Source organism: Nomascus leucogenys, chromosome 24 (genome assembly GCF_006542625.1).
Source record: "Nomascus leucogenys isolate Asia chromosome 24, Asia_NLE_v1, whole genome shotgun sequence".
NCBI lineage: Eukaryota > Metazoa > Chordata > Mammalia > Primates > Hylobatidae > Nomascus > Nomascus leucogenys.
Window position 1 is genome coordinate 8,759,134 of NC_044404.1, and position 24,460 is coordinate 8,783,593.

The 24,460-nt window shown below is 43.2% G+C and overlaps 1 protein-coding gene across 1 annotated transcript; it reads right to left on the minus strand.

Moving 5' to 3' along the window:
- Positions 1-3,815: 3,815 nt before the first annotated feature.
- TNFRSF9 (TNF receptor superfamily member 9) lies at positions 3,816-24,460 on the minus strand. Its single transcript, XM_030805802.1, has 8 exons — positions 24,417-24,460; positions 23,527-23,710; positions 22,351-22,458; positions 21,823-21,960; positions 21,339-21,405; positions 18,388-18,518; positions 16,537-16,671; positions 3,816-4,900 (listed from the first exon to the last, which is right to left on the minus strand). The coding sequence occupies exons 2-8, from the start codon at positions 23,624-23,626 to the stop codon at positions 4,812-4,814; spliced, it is 768 nt and encodes a 255-aa protein (XP_030661662.1). The 5' UTR covers positions 23,627-23,710; positions 24,417-24,460; the 3' UTR covers positions 3,816-4,811.

Sequence of the window (24,460 nt, forward strand, 5' to 3'; positions counted from 1 at the left end):
AGGGACTAGTGGTTACCTACATGCGAGTCATGGAATCGGATCACTACCTCCCAACAGGCACGAAAGCCAATTCCTGATACATTAAAGATGAAAGACAAAACTTAAAACTTTTGGAATAAAATGTGAGCAAACCTCTTTATAGTATTGAACAGAAAAGGATTTCTTTAGCCAGGCAAGAAAAAATATTAACCATATGAGAAAACAGTTATAAATTTAACCAAATCAAATGAAGAACTTTTTGCTTATTACCAGAAAGACAAAGAAAGACACCATTAATTAGAGAAAAACAGGAGAGGCGCGGTGGCTCATGTCTGCAATTCCAGCACTTTAGAAGGCTGAGGTGGGAGGATCACTTGAGCTCAAGAGTTCAAGACCAGCCTGGGCAACATAGTGAAACCTCACCTCTGCTAAAAATAAAAATAAAAAAAATAAAAAAGAATTTTATAAAAAATTTTAAAAAGGGAAAAATAAATTACAAAGGACATATATATATATATATATATATTTTTTTTTTTTTTTTGAGACAGAATTTCACTCTTGTCACCAGTCTGGAGTGCAATGGCACGATCTTGGCTCGCTGCAACCTCTGCCTCCTGGGTTCAAGCGATTCTTCTGCCACAGCCTCTGGAGCAGCTGGGGTTACAGGCACCCGCCACCACACCTGGCTAATTTTTGTATATGTTTAGTAGAGATGGGGTTTCACCGTGTTGGCCAGGCTGGTCTTGAACTCCTGACCTTAGATGATCCACCCACCTCAGCCCCGCAAAGTGCTGGGATTACAGGCATAAGCCACCGTGCCTGGCCACAAAGAAGATATTTTTTAACACATATAACTGACCAAAGATTATTATCTAGAATACATAAAGACCTTTCAGGAATCAGGACAAACAACCACGTTTGGGTTTGTTTCTGAGAAAAGGGTTTTCTCTGTTGCCCAGGCTGAAGTGTAGTGATGCGGTCCCAGCTCACTGCAACCTCTGCCTCCCAGGCTCAAAGCGAGCCTCCTGAGTAGCTGGGACTTCAGGTGCACACCACCACACCCGGCTAATTTTTGTATTTTTTGTAAAGACAGGGTTTCGCCATGTTGCCAAGGCTGGTCTTGAACTCCTGGGCTCAAGCGATCTGCCCACTTTGGCCTCCCAAAGAGCTGGGACTACAGGCATGAGCCACTGCACCCAGCCCCAAGTTTTTCTGCAAATGGGCAAAAAAGCATGAGCAAGCATTTTATTTTAAAAAATAAACACAAATGGTATATAAATATGTGACAAGGTGCTCATCAGTAACCAAACAAATGCAAACTAAGACCACAGTGAGATCTCATTTTATACCCACTGGCTTGGCAAAATTAAGGGCACCTGATAGTACCAGAGGGTAGCAAGTATGTGGATCAATGGGATACTTACATGACACTTATATGACTGACGGGAGTACATTAGGACAGCCACTTTGAAAAGCAATTTGGCACTGCAGTAGACTATTGTTCAGAAATATTTTCTCTTCCCCCCTATTTAAAGATTATACTTTTCTGCCCTATTGATGCCTGGCTTGGCTGCATGATTTGCTCTAAAGGTTACAGTAGAACCAACTAAATAGGAGCAGAAGTGACAGATATCCATTTGCCATGCAATGCCCAATGTTCCAAATAGAAGCTGCTCCCTTCACCTAAATCCCAGAGTAAAATAACATGGGACAGAGGCACGCAAGCTTGCAATAGGCATGTCATACAAAAGTGTAAGAAATGGCCAGGCATGGTGGCTCATGCCTGTAATCCTAGCACTTTGGGAGGCCGAGGTAGGCAGATCACCTGAGGTCAGGAGTTCGAGACCAGCCTGGACAACATGGTGAAACCCCGTCTCTACTAAAAATACAAAAATTAGCCAGGCGTGGTGGCACATACCTGTAGTCCCAGCTACTCAGAAGGCTGAGGCAGGGAGATCATTTGAACCTGGGAGGTGGAGGTTGCAGTGAGCCAAGATTGTACCACTGTACTCCAGCCTGGGAGACAGAGTGAGACACTGTCTCAAAAAAAAAAAAAAGAAAAGAAAAGAAAAAAATACACCTTTCTTGTTTTGTTGTAATCCATTAAGAGTTGGGGAATTATTTGTTATTTCTGCATAACTTAGCACGTCCTAACTGATGTAGGCACCAGCTCATAAAGTTGAGCATCACATGCCCTAAGACCCAGCAGTTCCACTTTTAGAAACTTTCCCTGGAGACACTTCTGCAGAGGAGATACATAAAATAACATCTATGACAACATTGCCCATGATTGTGAAACACCTGGCAACAACCTAACGTCTCTTGGTAGAGGATGGATCTATAAATAATGGCATATTTCCAGCAGAGTCAAGACAAATGCACTAAAGCTACACATGACAACACGAGTCTTTTTTTTTTTTTTTTTTTTTTTTTTGAGACAGTCTTGTTCTTGTCGCCCAGGCTGGAGTGCAGTGGTGTGATCTCGGCTCACTGAAACCTTTGCCTCTCTGATTCAAGCCATTCTCCTGCCTCATCCTCCTGAGTAGCTGGGATTACAGGCACCCGCCACAACACCTAATTTTTGTATTTTTTGTAGAGACAGAGTTTCACCATGTTGGCCAGTCTTGTCTCGAACTCCTGACCTTAGGTGATCCACCTGGCTCAGCCTCCCAAAGTGCTGGGATTACAGGCGTGAGCCACCATGCCTGGCCACAGTGAGTCTTATAAATATAATTTTGAGTGATTCAGGCAAGTCACAGAAGTCTCCATACAGCCCAATACAATTTTCATAAAGCTCAAAAACAAGCAAAACTAAATAACATAGTTTTAGGATACATAATTATATGATAAATTATTTTTTTAAGCAAGGGAAAGACAGACTCAAAATTCTTAAGAGAGGCTGCCTGGGGATGGGCAGAAGATGAGGGGAGAAAGCAGCACGTGGATGGCAGCTCTGACCTTGACTTTGACCCTGTAAGTGTTCAGATATTAAACATTCTAGGATTTGTGGTGTATGGAGTCTCTGTCACACCTACTCAACACTGCTTTTGTAGTGCAAAGCCAGTCTTAGTACATAAATAAATGTGTGTGGCTGTGTTCCAGTAGAACTTTACCTATTGACTCTGCAATTTCAGTTTTATATAATTTTATGTGCCATAAGCTGTTATTCTTCTTTTGATTACTTTTAAATCATTTAAAAATGTCAAAGCTGGCTGGGCCCAGTGGGTCATGCCTGTAATCCCAGCACTGTGGGACGCCGAGGTGGGTGGATCACTTGAGGCCAGGAGTTCAAGATCAACCTGACCAACATGGTGAAACCCCGTCTCTACTAAAAATATAAAAATTAGTCAGGTGCAGTGGTGCGCACCTGTAATCCCAGCTACTCTGGAAGCTGAAGCATGAGAATTGCTTGAACCGGGAGGCAGAGTTTGCAGTGAGCTAAGATCGCACCACTGCCCTCCAGCCTGGGCGACAGAGTGAGACCCTGTCTCAAAAAAAATAAAATAAATAAAATTTAAAAAGCTATCCTTAGATCATAAGCCAAACAATGGCAGGCATGCCAGGTTTGCACCTGTAATCCCAGCTACTTGGGGGACTGAGGCAGGTGGATCACTTGAGCCCAGGAGTTTAAGGCTAAAGTGTTCTATGATTGTGCCTGTGAATAGCCACTCCATTCCAGCCTGGGCAACATAGCAAGACTCTGTCTCAAGCAAACAAACAAACGAAGGCAAATTATGCACCAGGTTTGGCCATGGGAGTCTGGCGGCCCCCACTCTAGTGCTGTGGTAGGACAATGAGCTCACAGGTGTTCATTTTCTCACTGTACTTCATACCTATCATATGCAGTTCATTTATTGGCTTTTGTATAAAATATTGTGTTAAAAGTTAAGAATTTTTAGAATGTAACCTGGCTGAAAAGGGAGCAGGACAAAGGCAGAAGGTGTGAGGATGGAGAAGACCATAAGATACGCAGACACTTGAACTCTTTCCAAAACTTCCTCCAGACCTGAGGTTTTTTGCCCTTGACCCTAAATTCAGGCACTCTGCTCATAATCCCCCTGACGGTGGAGCATGTCGTGTTACCTGACAGAACCCATGGAAACTTTCATCAGGTACTCACTGCACCTCGTGGCTTATTGTCATATGTCATATTAGCACCAAAAAACAAACCTGCATTGATTTTGATTATAATTGTAGTTGGACCAATGGACTATGTAATTGAATTTAAACTATAATTTTCTTTGGATTTCAAAAAAACTAGCTCAAGCCTGTTAAGTGGTATCTAGAAAATGCTTTTTTTTATCACCAGCTCTGTCCTCATCTGTCTGTTCTGTTAAAAGTGGTGCATTATTTTGGCCGGGCATGGCAGCTCATGTCTGTAATCCCAGCACTTTGGGAGGCCAAAGTGAGCCTAGGAGTTTGAGACCAGCCTGGACAACATGATGAAATGCCATCTCTACCAAACAAAAAACAAAAAACAAAAAACAAAAAAGTTAGTCAGGTGTGGTGGCTCTTCCTTGTAGTTCCAGCTACTCAGGAGACTGAGGCGGGGGGATCACTTGAGCTCCCAGAGGTCAAGGCTGCAGAGAGCCATGATGGTGCCACTGCACTCCAGCCTGGGTGACAGAGTGAGAGCCTGTCAAAAAAAAAAAAAAAAAAAAAGTGGTGCATTTTTAAAGGCCAACTCATTGGCATTTATAAAGAATGTGTGTTGGGGGAATCCTGGGTATTATGTAGGATGGTGTTCTTGATTTTGAAAGCTGTGATAGCGGATGACTCATATTTCCTTGCTTCTTTTCAAGAAAGTCCCAACAGCCCTATTGACTTCCATTTCACAGTTCACATCCTCCTTCTTCTTCTTCTGGAAATCGGCAGCTACAGCCATCTTCCTCTTGAGTAGTTTGTACTGGTGTCATAAATGCTAAAAAAAAAAAATTTTAAGATACATATTGTTGTCATCTATTTGAATCATTTAACACTTATTTTCCATAAATTATAGCTGCAGAACATCTCTAAGCAGCAAACATTCTCCCCTTTAATTTTAACAAACTCAGCCAGGCATGGTGGCTCATGCCTTTAACCCCAGTACCCTGGAAGGCCGAGGTGGGCAGATTACTTGAGGTTAGGAGCTCGAGACCAGCCTGGCCAACACAGCAAAACCCCATCTCTACTAAAAATACAAAAATTAGGCGGATGTGGTGGCAGGTGCCTGTAATCCCAGCTACTCGGGAGGCTGAGGCAGGAGAATTGCTTGAACCCAGGAGACAGAGGTTGCAGTGAGTCAAGATGGTGCCATTGCACTCCAGCCTGGGTGACAACAGTGAAACTCTGTCTCAAAAAAAAAGAAAAAAAGAAAAAGAAAAAAAAAAGAAAAAAAGAGAAAGAAAAAAAAAGGCCAGACGCAGTGGCTCATGCCTGTAATCCCAGCACTTTGGGAGGCTGAGGCAGGTGGATCACAAGGTCAGGAGTTCAAGACCAGCCTGGCCAAGATGGTGAAACCCCATCTCTACTAAAAATACCAAAAAAATTAGCTGGGCGTGGTGGTGGGTGCCTGTAATCTCAGCTACTCGGGAGGCTGAGGCAGAGAATCACTTGAACCCGGGAGGTGGAGGTTTCAGTGAGCAGAGATTGCGCCACTGCACTCCAGCCTGGGCGACAGAGTGAGACTCCATCTAAAAAAAATAATAATAATAATAGTAATAATAATTTTAACAAACTTATCCACAAGAGAGGTAACAGCAAGGATGAACTTCCTCTAGAGATCATTTGAAATTTGTTTCCTTTTACCAAATATTCCTATTGGTCTTTAAGAACTATTTTCTTTATTTTTTACATTAGCTAAAAAAGAAGTCTTAAGCGTGAATCACTAAAGCATAAAATATTAGCCATATCTCAATCATAGCTCTAGTTTCAATTCAGCAGCATTTATTTTCGTCTTGAGGGTTACTGAGATTCGAGATCCAATGGTTTCTTTGGAACGCAGTGTTATGACTCCAAGAATGTGAAGGCATCCCCACTACTTCCATCTGTTAGGAACCAAGAACTGATCTGTGCGTGAGCTGCCAGGCTTTCTTTTACATGTTAGTGAAGTATTTGTGTTACTACTCAGCAATTTTCAATCCTAAGCAGATATTTATTTACAGACTGGCAAGGCAAAAAGTTCTACCCCAATTTCATACGCTTGTTGCTTTAAAAAATAACCTCCATCTCAAAAAAACACACGAAAAACTAAGAAGAGCTTGTAGTCTCTAGTTATGAGACTAGGAAAGGGGCAGCATAGCAAGACTAAAAACTTCTTTTTTTTTCTTTTTTTTTTTGAGATGGAGTCTCACTCTGTTGCCCAGGCTAGAGTGCAATGGCGTGATCTCGGCTCACTGCAACCTCCGCCTCTCGGGTTCAAGCGATTCTCTTGCCTCAGTCTCCTGAGTAGCTGGGACTACAGGCGCCCACCACCACGCCCAGCTAATTTTTGTATTTTTAGTAGAGATGGGGTTTCACCATATTGGCCAGGCTGGTCTCGAACTCCTGACCTTATGATCCGCCCGCCTCGGCCTCCCAAAGTGCTGGGATTACAGGCGTGAGCCAACACGCCCGGCCCAAAAACTTCTAGGCAATAACCACTCAATTCTAACAAAACACCACAAAAAACACCGTGGTTCCACCTGCAAGCCCATCAGGAAAGACTGAGTAGACAGCCTGGACTTCCTCCCTTACAGTAGATTAAGGCTCATCTCCCTCTTCCTCCTGGGGTTGTGTCAGAGGAGGCCTAGTGGGAGCCGCAACTCCCAAGTGTCTAGCAGTGAAAAGGGGACCCTCACCCTCCAGGAGGTATAGCACAGAACCCAAACTTCCTCCACCTCTGCCTGGCTGTGACGAGCTGCCCATCCTCCTTCCTTCCCTAGGGTAATGTCAGAGGAACCCTGAGAAAATACAAGATCTAAATTAGATCCAGAAACTAGGCATGGGGGCCCATGCCTGGAATCCCAGTACTATGGGGGCCAAGGCAGGAAGATTGCTTGAGTCCAGGAGTTCTAGACCAGCTTGGGTAACACAGCAAGACCCTGTCTCTACAAAACATTTAAAAACTAGCCAGGGGTGGTGGCACATGCCTGTGGTCTCAGCTACTCTGGAGGCTGAGGTGGGAGGATCACTTGAGCCCAGGAGGTTGAGGCTGCATTGAGCCGTGATCATGCTACTGCACTCCCATCTGGGTAATACAGCAAGCAAGACGCTGTCCTCTAAATTTTTTTTTTTTTTTACTTAGGCCTAAATCTAACAAAACACATACAGAACTTGTATAATGAAAACTACAAAATGCTGGTGAAATAAAATTTAAAATGTATAAATGAAGAGACATACTATGTTCCTGCACTGGAATACAGTCATACAGCGTATAATGATGTTTCGGTCAAAAACAGACTGCATATATGATTGTGGCCCCACAAGATTATAGTGGAGCTGAAAGGTTCCTGTTGCCTCGTGATGTCCAACCATCATAACATTGCAGCACAGCTCATTGCTCACGTTTGTGGTGATACTGATGTAAAAAAACCTACTGAGCTGCCAGTTATATAAAGTGTAGCATATGCAATTATGTACAGCACATAATACTTGAAAATGACAATAAATGACTATATTAGTAGTTTATGGACTTACTATACCATACTTTTGATAGTTATTTTAGAGTATATTCCATATATATATATATATGGAATATATGGCCTTAATCAGTTAAGGCCGGGCATGGTGGCTCACACTTGTAATCCCAGCACTTTGGGAGGCTAAGGCAGGTGGATTGCCTGAGCTCAGGAGTTTGAGACTAGCCTGGGCAACATGGTGAAACCCCATCTCTACTAAAGTACAAAAAATTAGCCAGGCATGGCAGCATGCACCTGTAATCCCAGCTACTCGGGAGGCTGAGACAGGAGAATCCCTTGAACCCGAGAGGCAGAGGTTGCAGTGAGCTGAGACCACCCCATTGTACTCCAGCCTGGGAGACAGAGCAAGACTCCTCTCAAACAAAAAACAAACAAAAAAACAAACAAACAAAAGCCAGTTAATTGTAAAACAGCCTCAGGCAGGTCCTTTGGGAGGTATTCCAGAAGAAGACTTTGTTCTCATAGGAGATGACAGCTACATGCATGTTTTTGCCCCAAAGATCTTCCAGTGGGACAAGATGTGGAGATGGCAGACACCAACTCTGTGTGGGTCTAGGCTAATATGTGTGTTTGTGTCTTAGTTTTTCACAAAAAAGTTTAAAAAGTAAAAAGCAATTTAAAAAATTTTAAATAGATAAAAGCTTATAGAATAAGGAAATAGAGAAAATATTTTTGTACAGCTGTACAATGTGCTTGTGTTTTAAGCTAAGAGTTATTACAAAAGAGTCAAAAAGTTAAAAAAAATTTTTTTAAATTTATAGGCCGGGTGCGGTGGCTCATGCCTGTAATCCCAGCACTTTGAGGGGCCGAGGTGGGCAGATTACCACAGCTCAGGAGTTCGAGACCAGCCTAGCCAACATGGTGAAGCCCCATCTCTAATACAAAAATTAGCCAGGCGTGGTGGCAGCTGCCTGTAGTCCCAGCTACTTGGGGGGCTGAGGCAGGAGAATCACTTGAACCTGGGAGGTGGAGGCTGCAGTGAGCCAAGATCTCACCACTGCATTCCAGCCTGGGCAGCAGACCCTGCCTCAAAAAAAAAAAAAAAAAAAAAAAAAAAAATTAAAGTTTATGAAGTAAAAGGTTACAGTAAGCTAAGGTTAATTTATTATTGAAGAAAGAAAACATTTTAAATAAATTTAGATTAGCTTAAGTGTACAGTGTTTATAAGACTACAGTGATATACAGCAAAGGTCCCCAACCTTTTTGGCAAGAGGGACCAGTTTTGTGGAAGACAATTTTTCCATGGACTGGGTGGGTGGGGGGATGGTTTCAGGATGATTCAAGCGCATTACTTATTGTGCACTTTATTTCTATTATTATTACGTTGTAATATATACTGAAATAAATATACAACTCCCTGTAATGTAGAATCAGTGGGAGCCCTGAGCTTGTTTCCCTACAACTAGTCAGTCCCATCTGGGGGTGATGGGAAACGGTGACAGATCATCAGGCACTAGATTCTCATAAGCAGTGTGCAACCTGGATCCCTCACATGTGCAGTTCACAATAGGATTCATGCTCCTATGAGAATCTAATGCCGCTGCTGATCTGACGGGAGGCGGAGATAAGGCGGTAATACAAGTAGTGGGGAGCGGCTATAAATACAGAGGAAGTTCCACATGCTTGCCCACCACTCTCCTTCTGCTCTGTGGCCCGGTTTCTAATGGAGTCTCGCTCTGTTGCCCAGCCAGGAGTGCAGTGGTGTGATCACGGCTCACTGCAACCTCTGCCTATCAGGTTCAAGGGATTCTCCCACCTCAGCCTCCTGAGTAGCTGGAATTACAGGCACGTGCCACCACACCCGTCTAATTTTTGTATTTTTAGTAGAAACGGGGTTTCACCATGTTGGCCAGGCTAGTCTCGAACTCCTGACCTCAGGTGATCTGCCCACCTTGGTCTCCCAAAGTGTTGGGATTACAGACATGAGCCACTGTGCCCGGCAAAAATCATATTATTTTCACGGTACCTCTTCTATGTTTAGATATGTTTAGCTACACAAATACCGTTATGTTACAGTTGCCTATGGTATTCGGTACAGTCACATGCCCTACAGGTTTGTAGCATAGCAGCGACAGGCTATACCATCCAGCCTAGGTGTAGAGTAGGCTGTACAACGAAATCACCTAACACCACATTTCTCAGAAGTACCCCCGTCATTAGGTGATACATGACTGTACTTCACATAGTAAAGATGTCAATTTGCCCCAAACTGTTATGCAGATTTAACACAATTGTAATCAGAATTTTTTTGTAAATATAGATATTATCTTTATCTTTTTGTAGATATAGATATTATCCTAAAGTGTATATGGAAATGCAAAGGAACTAGAATAGATAAAACAATTTTGAAATGAAATAATAAAGTGGGAGAGACAACCACCCTCTACCCAACTTCAGTATTTATGTATAACTACAGTAATCAAGGCTGTGTGGTATCGGCAGATGAAGAAACACATGGATCAATGGAACAGAAGAGGGAAACCAGATAGCCCCACGTAATTGCAGCCAACTGACTTTTGACAAAGGTGCAATGATGGATGACTAACGTTTTCCACTAGTGGTGCTAGAGCAATTAGACATCCATAGGCCAACAACAACAACAACAAAAAAAAACTTGGCTAAAACCTCTCACACCTTATATGAAAAATTTAAAACGAATCAAGGCTGGGCACAGTGGCTCACACCTGTAATCCCAGCACTTTGGGAGGCCAAGGCAGGAGGATTGTTTCAGGCCAGGAGTTCAAGACCAGCCTGGGCAACATGGTGAGACTCTGTCTTAAAATAAAAAAAAAAAATTACCCAGGCATGCAGGGAGCCAAAGCCCGTGAGATGTGACCAACTCAACATTCCGCTGGAGGCTATATGATCATACAGCAAAGTGTTTATCATGAATGCGAGATGTGAGCAAACTCACACTGCCCTGCCACCAAAAGGTTTGCTGAGGGACACTACTCCCTGGCTCTGGAAGTTATCTATTAAGAAATCTAGCACCTATTGTTCAAAGGATGCAGTCTCACAAGCCTGCTGTGAACCAAACACCAAACGGCTAACTGACAATTATCTGACAACCATCCCCGCTTTCTCACTATCTCTTTTGCCTAATAAATACGGAGGGCTGTGTAAAGCTCAGGGCCCTTGTCCACTAGAGGCAAGGTGCCCCCTGACCCCTTCTTCCAAATATACTCTTTTGTTTCTTGTCTTTCATTCCCGCTTCCGCCCCCCTTTATTCAGACCAATAGGTCCGAGGCAAGTGCTGGCACACTCCTGCAGTCCCAGCTACTTGGGATGCCAAGGAGGGAGGATCACTTGAGCCCAGGAGGTGGAGGCTGCAGTAAGCCGTGATCACACCACTGCACTCCAGCCCGGGTGACAAAGCAGAGACCCTGTCTCAGAAAAAAAAAAAAAATCAAGATTTAAATATGAAATAGAAAACTGTAAAAGTTATAAGAGATAGAGGAAAAAAAAAACCTAAATCATTGAGACCCAGGATTCAATGAATTCTTAGACATGACTCCATAAATGAAAAAATCCATAAATTGGACTTCATCAAAATTAAATAGCTTTTCTCTGTGGAAGAGCCTGTGAAGAGGATAAAAAGGCAAGCTACTGACTGGGAGAAAATATTTATAAACCATATATATGCCAAAGGACTCCTATCTGGGAAATATAAAGAACCCTCAAATCTCAACAGTAAAACAAACAAATAATCCAACTAGAAAATAGGTGAAAGACCTGAACAACACTTCACTGAAGAAGATATAAAGATGGAAAATAAGCACATGAAAAGATGTCCACCCATAAGGGAAATGCAAATTAAAGCCCCAATGAGATGTCACTACACACCTATTAGAACAGCTGAAATAAAAATTGTGGCAATGCAAAATGTGAGCAAGGATGCAGAGAAACTCCAGTGAGAATGTAAGATGATACACTTCCTCTGGAAAATAGTTTGACAACTTCTTAAAAACTAAACAAGCACCAAACATATAGCCCAGCAATTGTACTCCTGAGCATTTATCGTAGAGATGAAAAATACGTGTCCACAAAAACCTGTACATAATTATTCCTCGCAGCTTTATATGTAATAGTCAAAACAGGAAGCAAACAAAATATCTTTTAATGGGTGCATAGTAAAACAAACTGTGGCACAAGCATATCGTGGAATACTATTCAGCAAGGAAAAAGAATGAACCATTGAAACACACAGCAACTTGGATAGATATCAAGGGCATTGTGCTGAGTGAAAAAGCAAAATCTTAAAAAAAGTTCACATTTGTGAAAGTTGTCAGAATCAAAATGGAGTAAATTGTGTCAAAACCCTGACAAATGGGCCGGGCATGGTGGCTCATGCCTATAATCGCAGCACTTTGGGAGACCGAGGCAGGCAGATCACATGAGGCCAGGAGTTCAAGACCAGCCTAGTCAACGTGGCAAAACCCCATCTCTACTATAGCCGGGCATGGTGGTGGCTGCCTGTAATCTCAGCTACTCAGGAGGCTGAGGCACGAAAATCGCTTGAACCCAGGAGGCGGAGTTTGCAGCGAGTGGAGATCACGCCACTGCACTCCAGCCTGAACAACACAGGGAGATCCTGTCTCAAAAACAAACAACAACAACAACAAAAAAAAAAAACAAAAAACAAAAAACAAAACAAAACCCTGGCAAATGGAGCCAGGGAAGGCCATGAAGGGGGTTTCTTATGCATGCATGCCTGATAAAAACAACTATCACAAAAGACGGCAGAAACAACAACCTTGCACCAAGGTTACTGTATCTTACACAAAAAAATACTTCTGCTGGTATTGATCTTTGTAGCAAAGGATAATTGTTTCAAAATAACTTACATAACTCTCCTCAGTTTTTCTTTTTTTTTCTTTCTTTCTTTCTTTTTTTTTTTTGAGACAGAGTCTTGCTCTGTCGCCCAGGCTGGAGTGGAGTGCAGGACGCGATATCAGCTCGCTGCAACTTCCGCCTCCCAGGTTCAAGCAATTCTTGTGCCTCAGCCTTCCAAGTATCTGGGATTACAGGCACGTGCCACCATGCAGGGCTAACTTTTTGTATTTTTAGTAGAGATGGGGTTTCACCATGTTGGCCAGGCTGGTCTCGAACTCCTGACCTCAGGTGATCCATCTGCCTCGGCCTCCCAAAGTGCTGGGATTATAGGCATGAGCCACTACACCTGGCCCCTCATTTTTTCTTTTAAAAACTCTCGTCACCTTTACCTCCCTGAATACACCCAACGTATTCCCACTGCAATGCTACTGAAAAAATATCATAACCTTTTAGAGAGCCTCTCTCTGTCTATGATTTAGCTTGACACATACCGTATGATCCTATTTATACTATATTCCTTAAATAACAAAAATATAGAGATGGAAGGCAGATAAGTGGTTGCCAGGGGATGGTGGGGAGAGGGAGAGGACCTGACTAGAAAGGAATAGTGGGAGGAGATCTCTGCGGTGATGGATAGTTCTGATTTTATTGTGCTGGTTGTTATACAACTCCACATGTGTGATGAAGGGACAAACAACTACACACGCACACTGTACCAGTGTCAATTTCCTGCTTTGCCATTGTACTGGAGGATGGAACCCAGAAACGGCATGAGAGATGTTCCTGTCTTGGCAGATTCCTGTGAATCTATAATTATGTCAAAATCGAAAGTTCTTTTGAATGACCTAAAACCTTTTTTTTTTTTTTTGAGACGGAGTTTCGCTCTTGTTGCCCAGGCTGGAGTGCAATGGCACGATCTCAGTTCACTGCAACCTCCACCTCCCAGGTTCAAGCGATTCTCCTGTCTCAGCCTCCTGAGTAGCTGGGATTACAGGCACGCACTACCACGCCTGGCTAATTTTTTGTATTTTTAGCAGAGACAGGGTTTCACCATGGCCAGGCTGGTGTTGAACTCCTAACCTCAGGTGATCTGCCCGCCTCTGCCCCCCAGAGTGCTAGGATTACAGGCGTGAGCCACAGCGCCCAGCCAGAAGGAAGGCTTCCCTGACCAGGAATCGAACCCGGGTCGCGATGCTGAGCGCGGAATCCTAACCACTAGACCACCAGGGAGTGTCCTAAAAACTTTTAAAAAATGGATTACGGTTTCATGGAAACTCACTAATTACTCATACATACTTTTGAAAAGCATTTTATAATGAACTTTGTTGCAGTCTGGGGTGTGAATGGAACTTTGTTGCAGAGATACTCCTTTAAATCAGGATTAAGTCCAGCACTTTGGGAAACCGAGGTGGGAGGATCGCTTGAGCCCAGGAGTTTAAGACTGGCCTGGACAACATAGTGAATCCCAGTCTCTTCAAAAAAATTAAGAATCAATTAAAAATTAGCTGAGTGTGGTGGTATGCACCTATAGTCCCAGCTATTTAGTAGGCTGAGGCAGGAGGATTGCTTGAGCTCTGGAGTTCGAGGCTACGGTGAGCTGTGATCGCACCGTTGCACTTCAGCCTGGGTGACACAGTGACACTCTGTCTCAAAAAAACAAAAGACAAAACCGAAATCAGGCTTAAGTGAGAACGTAGAGGTTTAAACTGGAGGTGTAGACCTCAAAAAAAGAATGAAAGAGCAAACCACAGAATAGGAAAAGATATTTGCAGCTCATGAACAGCAGACTAAAAACTTCCTATACGTTAGTAAGAAAAGGACAGACAATCCCATGAGAAAATACTCAAAAGACTTGATCAGGCCCTTCACTAAAGAGGAAATCCAAATGGCCGAAATAACATGAAAAGGCGTCTAACCTCACTAGCAACCAGGAAGTGTAAGTTAAAACCACAATGAGATACAACTATCCACCCACCATATCGATAAAAATAATCTGATGATACCAAGAGTTATCAGGGGATGTGGAGTAAAAGGAACCTCATTACCACCAGGGGAGTGTAAATAGGGTCCAATCATTTTGGAAAACAGTTTGGCATATTCACGACCAAGATACACATGTTCCTTGTAGATCAGCAATGTTATTTCTAGGTTAAAAAACAAAACCAAGCCAGAAACACGTGTTTACGTGTGCTGAGATACACGGACAAAAATATTCAAACGTCATTGCATGTAATAACACCAAGCTGGAAATGACCCCGCTGTCCATCAGTATTAGAATAGGTGAACAATGATGTCATCATTCAATAAGAGTGTGCAACAATGGAAATCAACTAAAGATGAACTCAACATGGATGAATCTTCATGATACAACGTTGAAAGAAGAAGCAAGATACAGAAAACACAGTGTGATTCTATTTGTATGAAGTTCACAAGCAGCCCGATAAAACTGTGTTGTTAGGTAGCAAAACTACAGCAAAAGGAAGTTAACACCATACAAGTCTAGATGTGGTTAGCAGTAGTGGGCAAGGAGGGCTGTGATCTAGAAAGGGCATGCCAAGGGCTTCGGGAATGGGTTATGTTCCACTTCTTGACCCTGGTAGAGTTATTTGAATGTTTGTTTACAACGATTTGTTAAACTTTACATTTATGCATTTTTCTGTATAGGTCACAATGTATACAAGTTCTATATTGCTTTAGAAAGAGCATTTAAATACATTAGCATAATTTATTAGATAAGACTTTACTGGCTGAGCGCAGTGGCTCACGCCTGTAATCCCAGCACTTTGGGAGGCCAAGGCGGTAGGATCACCTGAGGTCGGGAGTTCAAGACCAGCCTGACCAACATGGAGAAACCCTGTCTCTACTAAAAATGCAAAATTAGCTGGGCGTGGTGGCACATGCCTGTAATCCCAGCTACTCGGGAGGCTGAGGCAGGAGAATCGCTTGAACCCGGGAGGAGGAGGTTGCGGTGAGCCGGGATCACGCCATTGCACTCCAGCCTGGGCAACAAGAGTGAAACTCCGTCTCAAAAAAGAAAAAAAAATACTTTACTAATGCTGTTCCTGCATATATATTTTTAACAATCTCCAAATAGACACATTCTGGTCTTACATGGTGTTTTGGGTTAAAATTTTGCTCTCAAAAAGCTCCTTTTATTATATCCCTCTTATTAAATCTTATTAAGCCTGTTATGTCTCATTCTAACCTCCATGAAGTCAAAAAACAGGTTGCCTTCCATCTATATACTTTTTCAAATAAATATCAATGGCTTTTGTCTAGTGGGTGCTGACTCTGTGCCAGGCACTTGCTGAGTACCTTATAGAAATAATTGTTGAACAAGTGAATGAATGAAATTCATTACTGAAATTTTTCATATAATCCATACTGGTGCTGTAATAATTCATTTGTTAAACCCCCTTCAAACTCCCTCTTTGTTCTCCCTGCCTTCCTCAAATATGGGTCTAAACTCATTTTAAGCCAATTTATCAACCAGAGGGACATAGGGGGAACATGGTTTTCTGATTCTTCTTTGCCAGTGTCCTCCACACGCACACACACACACATACACACACATGCGCACACACACACACGCATGCACACACACACGCACACAAGACACGCACGCACACACACACACACACACATGCACACACACACACACACACATGCAATAATCCAAGGCTGCAGCATATTTAAATCTGTCATTTTTCTAGAACCAAGGTGTGCTCTTCTATATGCAAGCTTTCTCCACCTCAGCACTACTGACATTTGGGGCAGCATCATTCTTTGCTGGGAGGCTGTCCCGTGCATGGTAGGAGTTTAGCCGCATCGCTGACCTCTACTCACTAGATGCAATAGCCCCTAATCACCACCACCATCACCAAGTGGTGAACACTGCAACTGTCTCCAGACACTGCAAATATTCCCAGGGACGAAATTGCCCCTGCGTGATAACCACGGGGCTATACAAACCTCATTTCTAGAATTTTTTTTAAAATCATATTTTCCTTTCTATTATAAAAAGCCTTGCCTTGTCAGAGCTCTAATATGATTATGTTAATCTTACGTTGTTTGAATATATACAGGAGTTTCTTTCTGCCCCGTTTAACAACAGAGAAACGGAGCATGAGGAAGAATAGCAGGAAGAGCAACGCAGTCGACGTCAGCACAAGAAGGAAGGAGATGATCTGCGGAGAGTGTCCTGCAAAACACAGCAAAAGGAGAAACGCATGCAGAAATGTATTGACACTCATACACCCATGTATATATTTACATTGGTAAACTCCTAAGCATGAGAAGAATCAGAGCCTTGAGCATCTCCAACCTGCTAATGGAGTAAACTTAGAAAACTTTTTAAAAGGCCGGACATGGTGGCTCACGACTGTAATCCCAACACTTTGGAAGGCCGAGGCAGGAGGATCACTTAGAGTCAGAAGTTCAAGACCAGCCTGGCCAACATAGTGGTGGCAGGAACTTGTAATCCCAGCTACTTGGGAGGATGAAGCAGGAGAATGGCTTGAACCCGGGAGGCGGAGGTCGCAGTGAGCTGAGATGGTGCCACTGCACTCCAACTTGGGCAACAGAGTGAGACTCCATCTCAAAAAAAGAAAAGAAAAAGAGAAACTTAATGGCCGGGAGCGGTGGCTCACACCCGTAATCCCAGCACTTTGGGAGGCCAAGGTGGGCAGATCACCTGAGGTCAAGAGTTCAAAACCAACCTGGCCAACATGGAGAAACTCCATCTCTACTAAAAATACAAAAATTAGCCGGGTGCCATGGTGGGCGCCTATAATCCCAGCTACTTGGGAGGCTGAGGCAGGAGAATCACTTGAACCTGGGAGGTGGAGGTTGCAGTGAGCCGAGATTGCACCATTGCACTCCAGCCTGCGTGACAGAGAAAGACTCTGTCCCCCCCCCAAAAAAAAGATAAAAGAAACTTGATAATTGAGCAGTTTATCCTTTCTAGCACATAGAAAATATGCGACCTGGGGGCCAGGCAGCTTACACCTATAATCCCAACACTTTGGGAGGCCAAGGCAGGAGGATTGCTTGAGCCCAAGAGTTTGAGAGCCGCCTGAGCAACATAGCAAGACCCCGATTCTACCAAAAAAAATAAAAAATTAGCCAGGTGTAGTGGTGTGTGCTTACAGTCCCAGCTACTGGGGAGGCTGAGGTGGGAGGATTGGTTGAGCACAGGTGGTGGAGGTTGCAGTGAGCCAATATTAAGCCACTGCACTCCAGCCTGGCACAGAGCAAGGCACTCTCGGGGAAAAAAAAAAGAGAGAGAGACAGAGAGAAAGAAAAAGCAAAAGAAAATATGGGACCTTGGGCGGGCGCGGTGGCTCATGCCTGTAATCCCAGCACTTTGGGAGGCCAAGGTGGGCGGATCACGTGGTCAGGAGTTCAAGACCAGCCTGGCCAGCATGGTGAAACCCCATCTCTACTAAAAATACAAAAATTAGCTGGGCGTGGTGGTGCGTGCCTGTAATCCCAGCTACTTGGGAGGCTGAGGCAGGAGAATCACTTGAACCCAGGAGGTGGAGGTTGCAGTGAGCCGAGACTGCACCACTGCACTCCAGCCTGGCACAGAGCAAGACACTCTCTTAAAAACCAAAAAAAAAAAAAAAAAGAAAAAGAAAAGAAAAAATATGGGACCCTATAATCCCCTTTCCTTGACATTGATAAAGATATAGACTCTGTTTGGGTGAAGTGTCCTCCGTCACTGCTTACAAATGTGTATCTCAGACTGAATAATAAATGTCTGGGAAGAAAACCGATGGGTCCCTGAGGGCAGGATTCAGGAAGGAATGCACGTGGGAGGTGCCTGATGTGAGATATCATGATATTGGGGCGATTTAGATACAACCTGGAATCACCATAAGATATGCACTTTGATGTAAAGGCATAGCCCAGCTACCTGGCTCTCTCGCAGGGGCAGGCGGGGTCGCAGAGGATGCTCCTGGAGAGAGGTCGGCTGGAGATGGTCCACAGACCACGTCCCTCTCCTTCGTCCCATTCACAAGCACAGACTTTCCATCCAGAGAACAGCTTAGACAGTTCAATGAAAAGAATTTAAATAATTAACTTAGGTCCAGAGGATTCTGATTTAAAACTTTGTCATTTTTCACCCAATGAAGTAGCCTAGTGAAAAAGATATATGGGTCTGGGTTTGAAGGCGATGCAAAGATATTTTGAAAGACTTCCACTTGGCCATCTGGCTCCCTGCAGCTTTCCATGGCTTCCTTCTGTTTAGTGACAGCTTAGTTCAGGCTGTCTTGCCTGGTTAGTCTCTCATCCCCAGTTTCTTTTTTTTTTTTTTTGAGACGGAGTCTCGCTCTGTCGCCCAGGCTGGAGTGCAGTGGCGCAATCTCGGCTCACTGCAAGCTCTGCCGCCCGGGTTCACGCCATTCTCCTGCCTCAGCCTCTCCGAGTAGCTGGGACTACAGGCGCCCACCACCACGCCCGGCTAATTTTTTTGTATTTTTAGTAGAGACGGGGTTTCACCGTGGTCTCGATCTCCTGACCTCGTGATCCGCCCGCCTCGGCCTCCCAAAGTGCTGGGATTACAAGTTTGAGCCACCGCGCCCGGCCTCACCCCCAGTTTCTTAATTGGACTTGACCATCTCCGGCACAGATGAAGGCTAGCAAGGTTAGGAGGTCCAACACTGGCATCAGGCAAACCAGGGTTTGAGTCCTGGGTCTGCTGCTTTCCAGAATGACTTTGGGCAAGTCAAGAAATCTCTGTAACCCCGGCATGGTGGCTCACGCCTGTAATCTCAACACTTTGGTAGGCTGAGGCCAGAGGATCACTTGAGACCAGGCGCTGGAGACCAGCCTGAGCAACATAGCAAGACCCCATCTCTACAAAAATTAAAAAACAAACAAACAAAAATTAACGGATGGTGCATGCCTGTGGCCCCAGCTACTCAGGAGACTGAGGTGGGAGGATCACTTGAACCCAGGAGTTTGACGCTGTCTCAGAAAGAAAAGAAAAAAGAAACCTCCCTAAGCCTCAGTTTTCTTATCTGCAAAATTAGCACATCTGTATGTGCTGCCAGAACTGTTTCAAAGAACAAATGAGTGAGAGTCAGTGACACACTCTTGCACGTCTGACACGCTGAGTAATTAAATGGTAGTTGTCATCATCATCATCACCATCATTGCCATCATTGTTGCTGTTGTGACACTGTTCCCTCGTTCCTTTACCTACCCCAAATCCACCCATCCTCCAGAGCCCAGTTCAAACCCATTTTTCCATGCAGACTCACTTAACAACTCTGAAAAATTTGTATCGAAAGACCTTTTTAAAAAAGCCACTTTCCAGCTGGGCACAGTGGCTCACTCTTGTAATCCCAGCACTTTGGGAGGCCAAGGCGAGTGGATCACTTGAGGTCAGGAGTGCGAGACCAGCCTAGCTAACATGGGAAAGCCCATCTCTACTAAAAATACAAAAACACTAGCCAGGTGTGGTTGCGTGCACCTGTAATCCCAGCTACTCAGGAGGCCGAGGCAGGAGAATCGCTTGAACCCAGGAGGCGGAGGTTGCAGTGAGGCGAGACCGCGCCATTGCACTCCAGCCTGGGCAAGAAGAGCGAAACTCCATCTCAAAACAAACAAACAAACAAAACAAACAAATGGACCTTTTCTAAAAAGCCACTTTCCAAAGAGAGAATTCAGCTAAGTCCGAGAAAATAGTCAATACTTTTCTTGTGAATCATGCTTCCATTTGTCAGCCACTCTGATGCTGATAAATTGTAAATGACAAAAGCAGAGGGATACCATGATTCCTGTTTTAAAACACTTTATTTTCTCTCAAAAAAGTCACTTTCCAGTCTGTTAAAAACAAATACACTTTGGAAATACAATAAAAATGTAAAAGGAAAATAATAAAAATGATTTTCTAGTAAGAAAATGAAACGGAAAAAGAACAAATACATATAAAATACAATGCCCAAATTTTTATTCTTAGTCAACAGACCACATTACTCTGCCAATTTGCCTTAAAAGTTTCTAAATGTTTACTCTCTAACCCTATACCACTGTTGATGAGGGCACAGCAAGCCATTTGTGGACCAGCACCCATCCACAGACCACAGTGTAAGTTCTGGTTCCACAAAACAACAGTCACATTCTCTCATATACTATTGGCTTTTTACCACCTGTGATGGCCTTGTGTGCCCAAGTGTGTGCCACATTTTGGAGGGTAATGAGCAACTGTTAGTTTCTTCTGTATCGTTCTAGGGGCTGGCATTGAACACATGGAGATGGGTTGATCAATGAGAGAAGATAAGAGGCAGCAAAGGAATGAGAAGGAAACAGAAAAGAGGCAGACAGCGGCAAAGTTCCACTGGCAATTCTTTTCCTTTCTTTTGAGACAGGGTCTCTGCTCTGGAGTGCAATGGTGCGATCATAGCTCATTGCAGCCTCAATCTCCCAGACTCAGGTGATCCTCCTGCCTCGTCAGCCTTCCCTATAGCTGGGACCATAGGCATGTGCCATTATGCCTGGCTAATTTTTTGATTTTTTGTAGAGACAGGGTCTCACCCAGGCTGGTTTTGAACTCCTGGGCTCAAGGAGTCCTCCTGTCTCAGCCTCCCAAAGTGCTGGGATTATAGGTGTGGGCCACTGCATGTGCCCAGCCTCCACTGGCAATTCTGATCTAGACGTTCCAGGCACTATTTCTGGAAAAAATGCCCACTTTGCCTATTGAGTTGCTACAACCTCACAGTGTTCCCACGCTGCCTATTAGTACGTTACATTCTGTCTACACTTGATGGGTGCAAAAAAGCTTCAATGATAGCATTCCTTATCTTCCAAAAAATTTTACCCAGATTCTTTATTCCAGAAACTAAAGGAAATTATACATACTTTGTCCAGGGTCGACAGACGCCACGTTTCTGATCATTAAATGTCCCAAAGCAACAGTCTTTACAACCTTGTATTAAAAATGAAAGCAATAATAAAAGGGAAGCATTTTCATCATTTTGTAACCTTTCCTGTGATGAACTTTAATATAAGTCATTAGCGTAATGCAATCTGCACAAATTGTTCAATAATTCTTGAAACAACACCCTAAGATGGCTAGTTTTTATTCTAATTGTACACAAAGTATTGTGTGTGTCTGAAATGTGTGAAGAATGGTTCTGGCAATTAACAAATGTTCTGATTTCAAATTATTTCCACTTATGAAGAAATAACAGAAATATTTTATTAATTAAAATATGATATATCATATACTCCCTTGTTACTTTAAGGTTCTACAAATCTGTTTGCTTATTTTCAAATGATCAAAATCTAAGCTAAGTTTGTCTACATCACAAAACTACACTGGATCAAAGAAACGCAAACATACCTTTTTTTGTCAGTTCTTGACCTTGTTTACAATCCTGTTCACACATGCTGCATCCTGCCCCCAGGCAGTGAAATCCTGAAATGCAGTCACACTCTGCATTGCTGGTGGAGGAACACTCCTTCCTGGTCCTGAAAACACCTACAAAGTCCCCCCAGCCCCCAACATTTTATTACACTTGACCTCCAAATCCAGGAGGCGAATTTATGCTCTGCAGTAAAAATCATGCTCACTCTACTTATAGTGTTCCCAGTGATTTTAAAGTTTACTTTTAAATCTCCATAAAGACATTTGTACATTTTGGTAAGTAAAAACTTCTCTGTTGTCAAATGAATGTTTCCTCTAATATTTAGAAAGCTCAGTCCACAAATAATTGCTGTCACTGGAAGTTATTGTCCTGGACCTGCTGGTTAGCAGAAGTATCAGTCTTTGACACTTGAGATTTTCAAAAGAGAGCAGTTAGTAAATGGGAAAGAAAAGCTTATCTTCCCAACTATCTTCTAGAAGAAGAAAATATCTTTGAACGCATACCTTTACACTGCCTGCATATGTCACAGGTCCTTTGTCCACCTGCGCTGGAGAAACTATTTGGAGGACACGGACTGCAAATCTGATTCCTGTTATTATCACAGAATGTACCTAAGAAAGGCAGACAATAGTGGTACACGTTTGACAATGAGCAATCGTCACCCAAGGCATTCTGAAGTTTACAAGAAAATCAGATTATAAAAGAATGATGAGCTTTCTAGATGCCACAGTGGTGGACATTAGTTTGATTGACTTCCTAAAATGATACATTTGCAAGATTATTCTTTGTGCAATCACAGAATTAGAAATAACAAAATACAGGCCAGGCGCAGTGGCTCACGCCTGTAATCACAGCACTTTGGGAGGCCGAAGCGGGCAGATCACTTGAGGTCAGGAGTTCAAGACCAGCCTGGCCAACATGGTGAAATCCTGTCTCTACTAAAAATACAAAAATTAGCCAGGCACAGTGGTGCACGCCTGTAATCCCAGCTACTCCGGAGGCTGAGGCAGGAGAATTGCTTGAACCTGGGAGGCCAAGGTTGCAGTGAGCTGAGATCGCGCCACTGCACTCCAGCCTGGGCGACAGAGTGAGACTCTGTCTCAAAACAAAAAAAAACAAAAACAAAAAAAAACAAACAAAAAAACCGATATTGTAACAAATAAACCAGCTCAGCAGAAAGAAAATACTTTATCTATTGAATAAAACAAAATGATTACCTTGATTGATCTAGGAGATGAATATGACTGGATCCAAGAGGACATCAATGTCCTACACTAAAATTTAAATACGCCTGACTATCCCCACTCTGTTAAGCCCTTTACCACCCGCTTACTCGCTGCTATGCCCCCAGTCTGAGCACAAAGCCCTACACACAAAACTAACATTTACTGAAGTCTTGCCATGTGCCATGCACTGTTCTAAGCCCTCCATTTGATCCTCCCAGCCATCCTATAAAACAGGTTCTCTTATTATCCCCAGATGAGAAAGTCAAGGCACAAGAGGTTGAATGACTTTGTTGTGTTCACACAGCTAGGTTGTAGCATCCAATAAATATTTGTAAATTAATGAATTTTCATTTTCCTTTCCTTAAAAGGGAGCTCATTAGCCCTGACTACTAGACTAACTGAATCATACTTCCAACAGAGTACATCAAATGCACATGATAACTGGGTACTCACCAGCTGGGCAGTTACTACACGGATCCTGCAATGATCTTGTCCTCTCAAAATTGAGAACCAGCAACAGAGTGGCTACTATGTTGTAATAGCTGTTTCCCATGATGAAATCTGGCACAGGTATGATACTAGCAAAGCTGATTCCAAGAGAATTTTAATCAAATTAGCTGGTCTTACAAATGTCACTCTGCAAAAGGTAAACATTTCCAAGGAAAGGTGGTTTCTCCTTTCAAAATTATCTATATTGCAATCATTACCTATACAATTCTATAAGAGGATAACTCAGGGTTTTTCAGGAACAATTAATGATGCAATTTTATGGAAAAGTAGCAAATTCATAGAAACCACTAGGACAAAGCAGGAGTGGTTAAACACACAGCTTTGTGCCGGTTTGCCAAAGTTTGAGGGTGCGTTTTCCATCATGTTCTGCCAAAATGCAGAAATAACAATAGCCAGAACTTTTGGGGACTTTCATAGGTACTTTGCAGTACCATCCAGCAATAATGCCAATTACTTACTGCCCCTGAAATAAACTCCTTACAAAGAGAATCTGTCAGGGGCATCAGACAATTCAGTTCAAGAAGAAGCTATCACATAATCACTCTTCCCCCTTTAGCTGAACACCTAACTACTAACATGTGGAAAGACCTCCCTGTTCAACTCACTAACACATTTTCTTAAACAGAGACATGTTTTGCGATATGAAGTTTGTATGGTAACAAAAGTAAGGAGTGAAAAACTCTCTTCAGGCCAAGTTATTGATGTTTATTTAATGGGCTATTGAAGAGAAGTTATTATATATTAGGAGGAAAAGTCTAGAAATGGGCAAAGGGAGCAAAAGTTCCATCCTCACCCCCTCTCAGTGCCCCCACCTCTCCCCCAAATGGACAGACCTTGAGATCTCAGGGCTGCCGGAGAACTTTCCACTCCTTGGTCT